The 14,326-nt window shown below is 36.5% G+C and overlaps 1 protein-coding gene across 42 annotated transcripts in view; it reads right to left on the reverse strand.

Moving 5' to 3' along the window:
- The window catches only part of LOC127535152 (zinc finger protein OZF-like), a 201,137-nt gene that overhangs the window by 72,242 nt on the left and 114,569 nt on the right, over nt 1–14,326 (reverse strand). For 17 of the 42 annotated variants that reach the window (XR_007943796.1, XR_007943798.1, XM_051952264.1 and 14 more), the window contains one exon: nt 12,087–13,286. The exons of 19 other annotated variants lie outside the window; for them this stretch is intronic. Coding sequence is in view for 20 of the 23 variants with exons in the window: in XM_051952264.1 (XP_051808224.1) it covers nt 12,087–13,286 (1,200 nt within the window). In the remaining 3 variants the exon portion in view is untranslated. 6 more of the 42 variants (XR_007943797.1, XM_051952269.1, XM_051952256.1 and 3 more) reach the window with 3 other exon arrangements.

Raw genomic sequence — 14,326 nt, forward strand, 5'->3', positions numbered from 1 at the left:
TGCTCATCTGCATTGCATTTGTAAATAGATTCACTACTCCAGCTAAATTCTGAAATACCTAAGAACAGTCCCTCTGTAATAGCAGGCTGATGAAAACAAATGTCCAACTATACAAAAACTGACTGTCCTGCTCTGCAAACTCTGAGAATGCCGAGCGAGAACGCACAAAGCAACATGCTGACGTGTGAGAATGATCAGGGGTTGTCACAAAACCGAGCATAAAAAAACAAATCCAGTATCTGTGCAGAGCCAAACCTGATGGCCCGACACTTTGCTGCTGCTCCCAACAATGGTGATTTTAGGGGGTGGCCTGGGGTGGCCTGGGCCCACCCCTGAAATCTCATTGGCCACCCCTGCGGCCACCCAGATCTGATAGGTAGTTGGTCACATGGGCGTAACGGACGCGGGTAGCGTGGGACATGTCCCCCGCACTTCCACATCTGTCCTCTCTGTCCCCCGCACTTTTTTCAGCCGTTACAACAGCAAAACCCGTTATTAGCATCCAGTAACGTGTTTTCCCGAGCCGTCTTTGAATGCACCATGAGCGCATGCTAACGCAGGTGTTCCACAGGAGACGTGCTGCTGTGCTGAGCAGTGCTGAACGTGCGTCTGGAGTAATGTTTAGCAAACCAGCCAGAGCTAGCAAGAAGCAAAAAACTTTACACAGCTCTTTCCAAACAAACCGTGTAAGTTGTGTGATCTTGTTGGATGCAAACAATGTTAGACTTGTTAGCTAAATGATGACAAGGTAAAACGTGGCAATATATCAATATGTTAAGCGAGTTGACAATAATTTAAATGTTGTTGCCTCTGTTACATTACTGCTAATTAGTTTATTCTTGGAATAAACCCAGTCCTCTTTCATTTCTGGGCAGAAGATGTGCTCACAATTGCTCTCCATGTATTTAAGTCTTTTGGTCCCAAAAGAGGAGAGTCAGGGAGGAGAAAAAGAATAGGCTATCTATGGTATAATTTACAACTATTTTTACTGCTTCTCTTTCAAATTCTATCTCAGAATTTTGATTTTCAGATTTGTTAATGATTATTTCCATAACAAAGAGCAGAGTCAGGCAGGAGATGGACCAAAGGCGGCGGCCAGCAGTAATGTGACCATGCAGGGTCTGCAGAGGTGAAAAATATATATACGTGGCTGAGAAAAAAGTATGTACAGCCATGGCCATAAGTTTGGACACAAGTACCATGACGCTTGTGAATCTTAGAAAATACCACAAAATTGTCACTTACAATACAGTACACAACTCCTGAGAACTATATTAAGTTTCATATTTAAAAAAAAACATCAAAAGAGTTTGGTGTCATTTTGTTATTCTTACCAAATTTGGTTGTGAAAGTACTGCATTTTTTTGTTATTTTCTTCTAATATTATGTTTTGGGAACAAAGTTGTTCCAATTGTTGGAATTTATTGATAATATTATATCCCTTGTTGATTTGTTGACTAATTAAACTGGTGCTGTCAGAAAATATTAGTTATGTTCTGTAATAGACATCAAAACAGACATAGTAAGTCACGCTGTGTCCAAACTTATGGCCATGGCTGTATATATGGGTTAAAGTGATTTTGAGGTTAAATTCTACTGCAATTTTTACTCTTCCTAAAGCTATTTCAGAATTTTTCTTACCACATTTTTATGTTTATTGCCATAACAGAAAGAGCAGAGTCAGGGAGGAGATGGATCAGAGGCCAGCAGCAGGGACAAGGATGTAGGGTCTTTACAGGTAAGGAGAGATTATAACTTCCTGAAAATAAGATATCTATTGCAGGGAGAAACCAGGCAGTACTGATCATTTCATGTTCAGTGTTTGGCTCCTTTGGCTACTCGTCCAGTAGATGTTCAAGGGACACTGTTGTCAACTCAACTAGAGTTTGGCCACTAAAACTTTAGATTTTATAGTTTAAAGTTTTATACTTTAGCCTAGTTGGTCCCCTGGTATTGTACTGTGGCTGTTAGGGATTATGTGGTTCTTTAGCCACTAAGGACGGTGCAATTAAATGTAAGAGAATGATAAATCGCTCTGAAAATTTGTCCCCCTCACTTCTGAGATGGTGGTTACGCCCATGTAATAATGGGAAATGGAATTTAAAAATAAACCAGAATAGACACCTTTATTCAACACTTATGAGACAGGAAATCATGGGAGAAAGAGGGGATGTCACATGCAGCAAAGTACTGGGGTTTGAACTGTGGTCGGCTGCGTACATGGCATTAAACTCCGCTGTGCCATAGCCACCCCACACTAGCTTTGTGTCTCATCAAGGCCACCCCGGTAAAAAAGTCCTGGATACGCCACTGGCTCCCAACTCAACTTGCATCCCACTAAATATGTAAAAAAAGGAAACAATTGAGGGATTGTTGCCCCCTTCAATGCATGGCACCATGTGCACGGCCAAAACCATGCAAACATTCATTTGTTTAGGGTTAGTGGCACAGAAACAAGAGCGGGAAAACAACGGCTAAATGTTTGTCACTGAATCACAAAAGCTGATAGCTGGTTATTTGCATTCACAAGATCACAATCAGTGCTCCACCGCTAAATGGTGAAACCCACATTGTCATAAAGGAATAAAGGACATTATTATAAAAGCCAGTGGCTCTGTGCTGAAGAACAGGAGATACCGTAGCATTCTTTTGTCCACTGAAGGACTTTTATGGGCTTCGGTTCTCTCACTCCAGTTATGCCTGATGGCTCAAAATTATACTTATTTTCCTGCCCCCTGAGGACTGGTCTTAAACTCTGCTTTCAATCTTGAAGAAACAACAACAAAACAGCTGTCAGAGTAATGCTTCCTGACAAGCCAAGATAGACAAAAAAGGAGACAAAAGCAACACCCTAAACACTGAAATACCAAAAGAAAACCACAGAATAGTGACAGAGCTTTCAGAAAGTGTGGAAAAACTCATTACTACGACGTGAACGCCTTCAACTTGTGCATGATTTCATTTTCAAAAATGTAATATGAAACATAAAACCGCCCGCACAGGCAAAGTAATCTTAGTTTGCCCAAAAGTCTATTGATTCCACTCTTAGACACTACAATAGCTTAATAATGTCTCAGCAAATAATCACATTGTATTCAGAAAGGCAAATTAAGGTGTCTTTTTGTTACTTGGCTGAAAACGAATTTCTATCACACAGAAGAAAAGAATTGAACAGAGACAAGATAAAAGCCTCCAGTGTACTGAGAAATCAAAACTCACTTAAGATGTCAATAGTGTCACAGGGAAGGAAAAAAAGGAGAAGCAAGATGCTTGCATCGGGAAAACAAATCCATATCAATACTTTACCAATCAGTTAATTCCATTAAGGAATTCAATGCCATTTACTGACGGGACAGCAAATTGTGTGGCATAAAGATAAAACCGAGGTCATACGCACAAGCAGTGGCGGACAGAAGCAACGGAGGAGATCTGGACGAGGGGGAGGTGAGCTCAATAGAGCAGCAAGTGGTGTCATTTCTACGGGAAAAAGGAATTGACATAAAAGAAGACAACGTGGAGGCATGTCACCCTCTACCAAAGAGAAGAAGCACGGACGTTCCTGTGGTGATCCTAAAGTTCGGAAATAGAAAGTATAAAAACGCATTGCTGAAACAAGGACGGATGCTGAGAGGAACAGACGTGTTTATCAACGAGCACCTAACCCGGAAGAATGGTGAGATTGCGAAGAAAGCCAGGCTGCTAAAGAAGCAAAAGAAAATACAAGGAACTTGGGTGAGAAATTGTAAAATCTTCATTAAACTTAATGGTGCACCTGAAGAGGCTAAAGTACTTGTAATCAAGAATCTCAATGAACTAGATAAATATGTATGACTTGCTCATTCAATGGATTTTAGAATGTATTGCCGCTTTACAAAATTTTAGATGAAATGTCAATGGCAATTAATAATGTACTAGAATGTATATCAGTTGAATTATCCATAGAAAATAAAAAATATATTTTAAGTTGTGTGTACAGAACATCGGGAGCTAACATAAAGACTTTTAATGATTGGATGATCCAGACATTCTCGCAAATAACTTGGAAAACTATTTATATTTGTGGTGACTTCAACATCAATTTACTTAATACAGAAAAACATCAAGAAACAGAGGATTTCCTAAATATTATGTATAGTATGAGTTTTTTTCCGTCGAACAAAACCCAGTAGAATAACAAGCAGCAGTGCTACTTTAATCGATAATATTTTTACCAATGACACTCTATGGATGCACAAATGGATTGCTGATCTGTGACATATCAGACCACTTACCTGTGTTCACGATAAAAGATTGGAAATGTAGGAAAAAAACAAAATTCAAGATAGCTAGCCAGAAGCATTTACAGACTGAACAAACAACTAATGCGCTGTTCAACGCCCTGTTGGAACAGGACTGGAGTTCAGTGTACAATGAAGAAAATGTTGACAGTGCATATGAGAACTTTTTAGAAATATTCATTATGTTATTTAATAAATACTGTCCTATTATAAATGATAAGAAGAAGAATAGATACAAAGATTGCCCATGGTTAACCACAGGCTTAAAAAAGGCTTGCAAAAAGAAGAACAACCTGTACGCAAAGTTTATCAAATCAAGAACAAAGGAATCAGAAATTAAATATAAGACATATAAAAATAAATTAACCAGTATTATAAGAACTAACAAGAAACTTTATTATAAACAGAAATTAGAAGACAATAAACAGAATCCAAAGAAAGTTTGGGGAATTTTAAATGAATTAGTAAATAAAGGAACTAATAAACAAGAATACCCAGAGTATTTCAAAACTGAGAATATGGATAATCATAACCTCCAGGAAGTAGTGAATAAATGTAATGATTTTTTCATAAAAGTGGGACCAGAACTGGCAGGAAAAATCCCTAATACTGGTACAAACAGGATATTTGTAACAGACAGGAACTTAAATAGTCTGTTTTTATCTGCTGTGGAGGAAGCTGAGATCATTCATATTGTTAACAAAGGTAAAACAAAACTTCAACTGACTGCTATGGAATAAATATGAGTCTAGTCAAAAAAAATATATCCAGTATATCAAAACCATTAACATGGACAAGTAATCTATCATTTTCAACTGGGATATTTCCAAGAAGAATGAAAACAGCAAAAATATGTCCTATCTACAAAAGTGGTGACAGACATGTTTTCACAAACTACAGACCGGTTTCTCTTCTTCCTCAGTTTTCTGAAATTTTAGAGATAACAGATTGGAAAAATTTATGGACAAATTTAATTTAATAAATGAAAATCAATATGGGTTCAGGAAAAAAAGGTCAACAACAATGGCAATTATAGACGCAGCAGAAGAAATAGCTGTAGCTTTAGATCACAGAAAATATGCAGGGGGAGTTTTTGTAGACCTACAAAAAGCTTTTGATACATCGGATCATTCCATACTTCTAAGAAAACTTGAAACGTACGGAATCAGAGGAGTGGCGCTGAACTGGCTCAATAGCTATTTAACTGAAAGACAGCAGTTTGTATCAATGGGTACCAAGGCTTCTGGATTGTTGAATATTGCTTGCGGAGTGCCCCAGGGATCAATATTGGGACCAAAATTATTTAACTTGTATATAAATGATATTTTTAAAGTCTCAGACCTACTAAAACTGATACTATTCGCAGATGATACAAACATTTTTTACTCTAATGATAATTACAATGATCTCATCACCAATTTAAATACAGAATTAAACAAACTAAAAGATTGGATGAATGTAAATAAACTATCATTAAACACAAGCAAAACCAAAATTATGCTTTTTGGGAATCATAATATAACCTCAGATTTACCAGTATATATAGAAGGCAGTAGAGTTGAGAGGGTACCGGAGATGAAATTCTTGGGTATCATCATGGACGAAAAACTTAGCTGGAAACCTCATATCAGATACACACAGTCAAAAGTTTCTAAAAGTATATCAATTATTAATAAAGTAAAATTAGTTCTAGAGTATAATGCACTATATGTACTGTACTGTGCCTTAGTTCTCCCATACTTGACATATGGAATTGAGATCTGGGGAAACAACTACAAGACTTTACTGCATCCCCTTTGTATACTTCAGAAGTGAGCGATAAGAGTTATCAACACAGTAGCTTATTTTGAGCACACAAACAGACTGTTTTCGCAATGTAAAATTTTAAAATTAATGGACTTGGTTAGACTCAAAACGGCTCTCTTATGTTTTAATGCCAGTAAATTCAATCTTCCACAGAACATACAACGATTATTTATTTTGAGGAACTCCGGGTATACATTAAGGGGATATAGTAAATTTAAACTTCCTGCGGTGAAAACCACCAGAAGCTGGTGTGTTTCTGTGTGTGGTGTTAAACTATGGAACAATCTGGATAATGAACTAAAGCAATGCAAGACAATCCATAAGTTCAAATCACGGTACAAACTGATGTTATGGACACAGTATATGAAAGAGGAAAATAAATGATGATATTGGTGACTGAAGTATTCAAATGCTATTAAGAGTAAGTAGGTATAAAGAAAAACATAAACCTTTATAATAACATATTGAGAATATTATTATTATTATTATTATATTTTTTCTTTTCTTGACTACATATATATTACCAGGAATATCATTATGAATAACAGTAAGTATGTGATTGTATATATCTATATATCTATTGAGTATTGTTGGGTAGAAATAATTGAGGGTTATATGGTATTAAACATATTCATAATAGTCATAGCAATAATATTACATAGATGGTAAATGATGATACTTATTAACTCAGTCCATTGCTAACATTGGATGTCGTATTTTTATTTTAATTTAGCATGGTCTCTGTATAGTGAACATTATACCATTATCATATCATTAAGAGTTGTGTCATAGGCAATTATCATTGTATTATATGAATATCCATACTGTAGATAAGTCGGAAAATAATGGAAATTATGAAAATGCCAGTGGTCGGTGGTATGTCTGCCCTGGCTGACTCCTACTGTTGGGGCGGTGGTGGTCGGTGGGCCGGGGTACGATTCTGTGGCGGGCTGCGATTCAGGGGCTCCGAAGTGACGTGCTGGAGTTATCGAAAAAAATAAAAATAAAAATAACACGCAAACTAAAGACAATTACAATGAGAAATCCCTGATGAACAGAGGGAGCAGAGACACAAAGCTGTTAAGGCTCGTTCTGCACAAGGAAGGGATTGTTATTGGCATCTCCCTGACCTACAGAGGGAGCTATGACACACACAGCTGTTATGGCTCGTTCAGTGTAAGGAAGGGATGAACTAGGGAATCTCCTTGACCAGCAGAGGGAGCTTGGACACACACAGTTGTCATGGCTCGTTTTGTATAAGGCAAGGACCTAATAATTATAAAAAATAAAAAAAAGTGTACAAAATAATACACTTCACATTTGGGATGGCTGCAGCATGGGAAGAAGGGGCTCTTGTATGTTGTAGCTCAGCCGCCGTGTGGTGCTCTCAGACTACCGATTCGCTGTGGCCCTGGGCATGGGGAGATTGTCTGGAGCGGCCATTCTACTGACCATGATGGTTCATCTTATGAATGTAAAACTAGAACAACAATTATTCTAGATGTATCATCATTACAATGTATCATCTAAAAGGTATGTATGTATACAGGATATACACATATACCTAGATATATTATGGGTCTGTCTGTACGTGTAGCTATGTATATATATATATGTATATATATATATATATATATATATATGTATGTATGTATATATATTTGTGTTTATAAAAAGAGCTATGAGTGTATGTTTGTATAGGTAGACACGTATATAAGGTTGTATAAATAGATATGGGTAGATGTAAATGTATAATTGTATATTTATATTACTCCAATGCACAGAATGATGATGTATCCGAGAAAAGACATATTGCATGCAGCTTGTAAATATTGGTGTAAAGGGGGTGGGAGCTTAATAAGTTTTATTTCTCCCCACTTCCTTTCGAGCTTTTTTGTTTTTCTTTTTTTTGTGCGTTTTTTTTTTTTTTCCTTTTTGTATTGACATGTTTGAGATGTTTATGAGGTTCAAACAAATTGTATCAAAACATCTTGGATTAGTAGAAAAACTGCCAAGTACTGTTCACAACATGTATAAACTTTACCTTGTAAAAGCTCGAAATAAACTCAAACTCAAACTCATAATCCTGCAATTAAAATCAACAGATTGGAACTTCTATTTATCCCTATCACAATGGTTAGATATATATATTTTCTCTGAGTGTATAAAATCAGGTTAATGTGTACATCACAACAGTAAAGGTTCTGTAAGGTTACCTAGTCAGTCCACATTTATTCTATTCAACATTCTGAAAGTTTTTACAGAAAGGTTTGTTCATATATCATTTACAGTCTGATTTATGACACTTTTTTCCCTAAAAACAGACTGAAATGCACAAAATGAGACATAAAATGAAACAGAAAAACCTTAAACTGATGCAAAATGTCCAAAATGATACAAAAGATGATCTAAATGAGACACAAAATGTTCAAAATGGAACAAAAAACTTCAATAGCATGAAAAATGAAGAGTAAAAACAATCCTAAAGACAAAAAGTGACCAAGGTTAGAGACAAAATGATGAAAATGAGCCTCAATGAGACACAAAATGAGCAAATTAAACAAAAACAGCCTTTAAGTCACCAAAATGGAACAAAAACAACAAAAAGATGAAAAATGACAACATTTTATCCACTAACAACCCTAAGGATGCAAACTGATCAAAATAAGGCACAAAATGAGCAAATGTTAGCTTGTCAGTGTTGTGAAAACTTCAGTCTAACATGTCAGTGTGTAGTTTGATATCTGGAGCTGAGTTGCAGCTCGTTGTCTGGACTTCTGTCTTACCTGAATGTTTCCTATCTGGCTGAGGAGGCTTCATTTTTCCGTCACAGTCTTTGCTCACAATGTCTTCACAAGTTTCACACTTGAAATCTTCACCACAACTCTCCAATATCTCCAAGCTTTGTGTGTTAAACTGACTTTCTCAAGTGTTTCCATGTTTTTCTTCAGAATATGGAATGTGGTAACAGTTGTTAGTTCTTCTCTCTGACATCACAATGGACTTTTAAAAAATGCATTTACTGTCTTAGTACTTGTTCTCTGTGCAATGACAGTAAAGTTGGATCTAATCTAATCTATAAAATGACCAAAATGAGACACAAATGGACAAAATGTTTCAGTGGTGAGAAAAAGACCCAAACAGAGTCTACTGAACGGTCCAACAATGTTATGGGACAGTTCAAATTGGACACAAAATGACCAAAATGGAACATAAAACATCCAACCAAGAGAGAAAAATACCATAAAATTACAAAATGGACATAAAAAAAGACCAAAAGTGGCCAAAATGGGACTAAAATTAAGCAAAAAAAGACAACAATGAAAGACAAAAAGGACGAAAACCAGGCACAAAAATTAGCAACAAAATGACAAAAATTAGACACAAAATGTACAAAATGAAAAAAGCAATCTTAAACTGGTGCAAAATGACTAAAATGAGAGATAAAATGAGCAAAACAGAGCAAAAAAGATGAAAAATGAAACAGAAATGGCTGATGAGTCACAGAATGGACAAACTGACGTGAAATGACTAATATGAGCAACATGAACAATTTTAAACAAAAACAACCTTACAGACACATGAAATGAATCATAAAATGACCAAAATGGTACAAAAAAAACAACAGAGATGTAACATGACCTGAATTAGACACATAAATGACCAAAACGTGAAGCAAAATAATCAAAAATACCACAAAAAAAACATGAAAAGATGCAAACTGTTTAAAACCAGACAGAAAGACGTAAACTGAACAAAACAAAACACAAAGACACAAATGAGACACAAACTGATCCAGAAATCTTCTCTTACAGTCATGAAACTGTCCACATTTATTCTATTCAACATTCTGAGGGTTTTTACAGAGAGCTTTGTTTTGTTTACTGTCTGTGGACCTGGAAGGAGCAGCTTCATATCTGGAAAAAAGATTCACAATCAACGGTTTGTTTAACAGAAGAGATCATCTTAGTTCAAAGTGGCACCAAATCCATGTCATGTTTGGGTCGTATGTTGGCCTTTAACTTTGAGCAGGTGTGTTATTATTTACAGTGTTTATGGTAGAATGTGGCCGTTTTAATGGCAGATCACATGGAAGTAACATGAGCCAGTTTGAAATAGTGAGTTATGCAGAACAACAACATAAAGAAGAAATTCAAAGTTTTGAATAAGTAAATATGTTAGATTATATTTTTAATCTATTTTGTGTACTTGTTGATGAAAAACGTTTGATAAAAGAAACCTTAATAATGTTGCCTTTTAATGTTTTAACCCTCCTGTTGTCCTCATTTACAGGCAAAAAAACAACATTGCTTCCTTGTCTTAAAAAAAATTAAAAAAAATAAAAAAATTCAGCAAAAAATTCCCCAAATTTCTGAAAATTTGCAAAACCTTCAGGAAGAAAATTCCAGTAATTTCTTAAGTTTTCTTTTCAAAAAATCCCCCAAATTTGGCAAGAAAATTTGTTGTAAATATTTTCCAAATAAAGAGTAAAAATCTTCCAAAAAAATCCTAAAAATATCTAAAGAGATTACATATATTTCAGTAAAACGTCTAATATTTTCTTTACAAACATTCACATAAAAATCAACCAAAATCCCTTCTTTAGAAATATTTTTAATTTTTCTTTATTTCCACCTAAAAATGTTCAAAGATTTCCCAAAAATGTTGAAAACGTGGACATCAGAAGTTTCACTGTGAAAATACATATTTTTCCCACATTTTCAAACTTTAAAACAACTTAATTTTGAAAAAAAAAACATTGAAAAAGCCACTACCTTCAGACACATACACCCTCTGTCAAATGTTTTAGGACACTTTCTCATTCAAATCAATTAGTACCTGTCCTAAAACTTTTGACAGGGGGTGTATATGTGGTCATGGTTCCATGATGCCAATGTCATGGTAATGACTGGATGCAGCTAATTTACAAAGAAGTGATTCTAAACTCCATGTCAGCTTTCAAAGATTCTACTTTTCATCTAACAATTTATGTTTTTGTATTTCAACTCACACATAATCTGAGATTATTTGATCTCCTTGTTCAATATTAGAGATTCTTCATCATTGTCCTGAGAGATAGATATGAATCCTAAGGCCAGTAATCTCCTAAATTAATTATGATTAATCATCAGAGAATCACTGAACCAGCTCTGCATCTAACAGGTTCCTGCAGCCCAGAGGGATCTGAGGAACGATTAAGCTGGTAATTGAAGAAATTTGCCCTGCTGCTCACTGCCTCCATCCAGACGTCTATCCCTCTACCACTGATAATTCATTTAACTGAGTAATCACTTTGAATGGTTTAATTAATTTACAGTCACGTCTGTTAACGACAGCTTTCCTCTTAATGGATTTTGCAACGAAGCAACGAAGACACTAAACAAAGAAATTAGACCTGAATTCTGTGAAGCCGGATCTCAAGGACTTTAAGTTTGCGGAGGACTTCACGAACTTTTACTGAACCCTGCATGGAGAAATCTTCTTGGCAGGGGTTCAGTCTGTGTCCAGTGTGCATACGCTGGTGTCGTTGTAGGGTTCCTTGTTGGTTGGACGTTGGTCCAGACTGGTCAAAGCAGCACTGTTCACCATTGGCAGAGTGCTGACAAGTCTGAGAGTTTTGTCTATCTGTTCTGTTCTGCTCGGAAAACAAACACAAACACAGAGAACGTCAGTGTTTCCTGCAGCATTGAAGAACTGATGCCTTGCCTGAGATAGAGAGCACCCCAAATGACATCTGAAGACACTTTTACTTGTTGGAATTTAACATTCAGTTTTCTGATTACATCAGAATTCCTAATCTAACCTGCATCCCCAGATTAACCTGGACCAGATTTCTGTGTCAAAACGAATACAGGTTAGACTGAACGATAGCTGATAATGTGTTAACAGAATTCAACGGACCACAGTTGTTCAAAACAGTTTTGAAACAATTTTGCAGCAATATCCAAAATTATTCAATACATAATTGTGTGTACACTGTGACTGAGACCAGTCTTTACATACCTCACTGTGACACTGATTGAATGTTTTCTTTCTGGTGTGGATCTGCTGGTGTTGTTTCAGGGAACCCAAAGTTGTAAAAGTCTTCTTACACTTGTCACATCTGTATGGTCTCTCCCCAGTGTGGACACGTTGGTGAACTTTGAGGCATGCAGTGTAGCTGTAGCGTTTCCCACACTGGTCACAAATGTATGGTTTAACCTCAGTGTGGGTCACTTCATGAGCTTTTAACTGTGAGTACAATACAAATGGTTTGCCACAGTGATCACATACGTACACATCATGTCCAGTGTGGATGCGTTGGTGATATATTAAGGTCTGTTGGGAGCTGAAAGTTTTTTCACAGGAGTCACAGTGGTACCGCTTTCTACCAGAATGGGGGCATTGATGGATCGACAACTGTTCATGTTGAGTAAAGGTTTTCACACACTGATCGCAGTTGAATGGTTTAACTCCACTGTGAATGAGTTGATGATTTTTTAACGTACTCTTCTGAGTAAAAGCTTTTCCACACTGATCACAGCTGAATGGTTTAACTCCACTGTGAATGAGTTGGTGGGATTTTAAAGAGAGCATGTGAGTAAAAGCCTTTCCACACTGATCACAGTTGAATGGTTTAACTCCACTGTGAATGAGTTGATGAGTTTTTAATGTACTCTTGTGAGTAAAACCCTGTCCACACTGATCACAGCTGAATGGTTTAACTCCACTGTGAATGAGTTGGTGGGATTTCAAAGAGAACACGCGAGTAAAAGCCTTTCCACACTGATCACAGCTGAATGGTTTCACTCCACTGTGAATGAGTTGATGTCTTTTTAAGTGACTCCTCCGACTAAAACCCTTTCCACACTGATCACAGGTGAATGGTTTAACTCCACTGTGAATGAGTTTATGTATTGCTAGATTATTCTTGTCAGTAAAACCCTGTCCACACTGATCACAGCTGAATGGTTTAACTCCACTGTGAACGAGTTGATGTCTTTTTAAATCACTCTTCTTCGTAAAAGCCTTTCCACACTGATCACACCTGAATGGTTTCTCCACAGTGTGAATACGTTTGTGAATTCTTAGCTTTGTTGCTGTGATGAAAGTCTTGCCACATTGCTCACAACTGAGTGATTCATCTCTTTTTGCTGTTGTTGCCGAACCATCCTTATCCACCTCAGAGGTCCCACATCTCATTCCATTGCTGTGTTTACATTTCTGTAGCAAAAGACAAAGATAAAAACAGAGGCAGTGATGGAAGAACAATCATGAAAAAAATGATCCTAAAAGTCTCAATTCCATGTAGTTGGACATGAGGCTGAAACAAGATCAAGAATCTGCAGACATGCTAGCAGCTTTGTCATTAGAAACCTAGAAATGTGTCAACAGCACACTCACAATGTCAACAAAACTATTTTCACAGGCCGATAGTTTTCAGCTTTCTCCACGGTAGTTTTTGTCAACATTCCTGGTCATGGATATGGGATCCCTAGTCAGCCATACAGATGGAATTATGAAGGAGCGGCGGCAGAATGAGAGAAGCGCGGTATGATATATTAATCTGTGATTTAAAATGCAGTACGCTATAACCAAATGAATGTGTGTGAATTAATCAAATGCTTACATTTTTACATCTTTACATTTACAGTGTTGAAACAATGTAGAAATCATAAGAGTGCCTTATTCAGAAGAATGATGGTTTGATTATATTGGAAGGATGTCTTTTTATTTTTTCCTTTAATTTTTGAAACAGTGTAGAAATCAGAAGCGTGTCTCACTATAAGCAGTGATGGTTTGATTAATATAATGGAATGTCTTTTTTTATTATTATTTTTATTCTCTTTTTTAATTCTTCGAATATATACATATATCAGTGTTTTTATGTTGTTTGAGATTGAGTAATATGTTACTGGTCTAATAGGGTGCAGCAAAGAGAATGGTAACTGTGTTCTAAGGGGTAACCACTTGAGGGCAGCACCTCACAGGGAGCTGTGAGTGCCTTTGGTTAACAAAACAGGACAGAAGGTTAAACAGGGTTTTGCTGCTATTAGATAAATGAAAATGCTTTCAAGGGGGGGGGGGATCACTGGTTGATCCCTGGGTAGATAATGAATTACTGTACTAGTGGGTGATTCAAAAAGAGCTAAGATAGGTTAGTTTAGATTATGCCCTTAGAGGGTCATGGGGTTTTTAGCTCTGTAAATAGGGTAGGGGAGTGTTGTAAGTCTGTGTGCACCATGCTGAAATGTGCGGTGCAT

Source organism: Acanthochromis polyacanthus, chromosome 8 (assembly GCF_021347895.1).
Source record: "Acanthochromis polyacanthus isolate Apoly-LR-REF ecotype Palm Island chromosome 8, KAUST_Apoly_ChrSc, whole genome shotgun sequence".
Classification (NCBI taxonomy): Eukaryota; Metazoa; Chordata; class Actinopteri; family Pomacentridae; genus Acanthochromis; species Acanthochromis polyacanthus.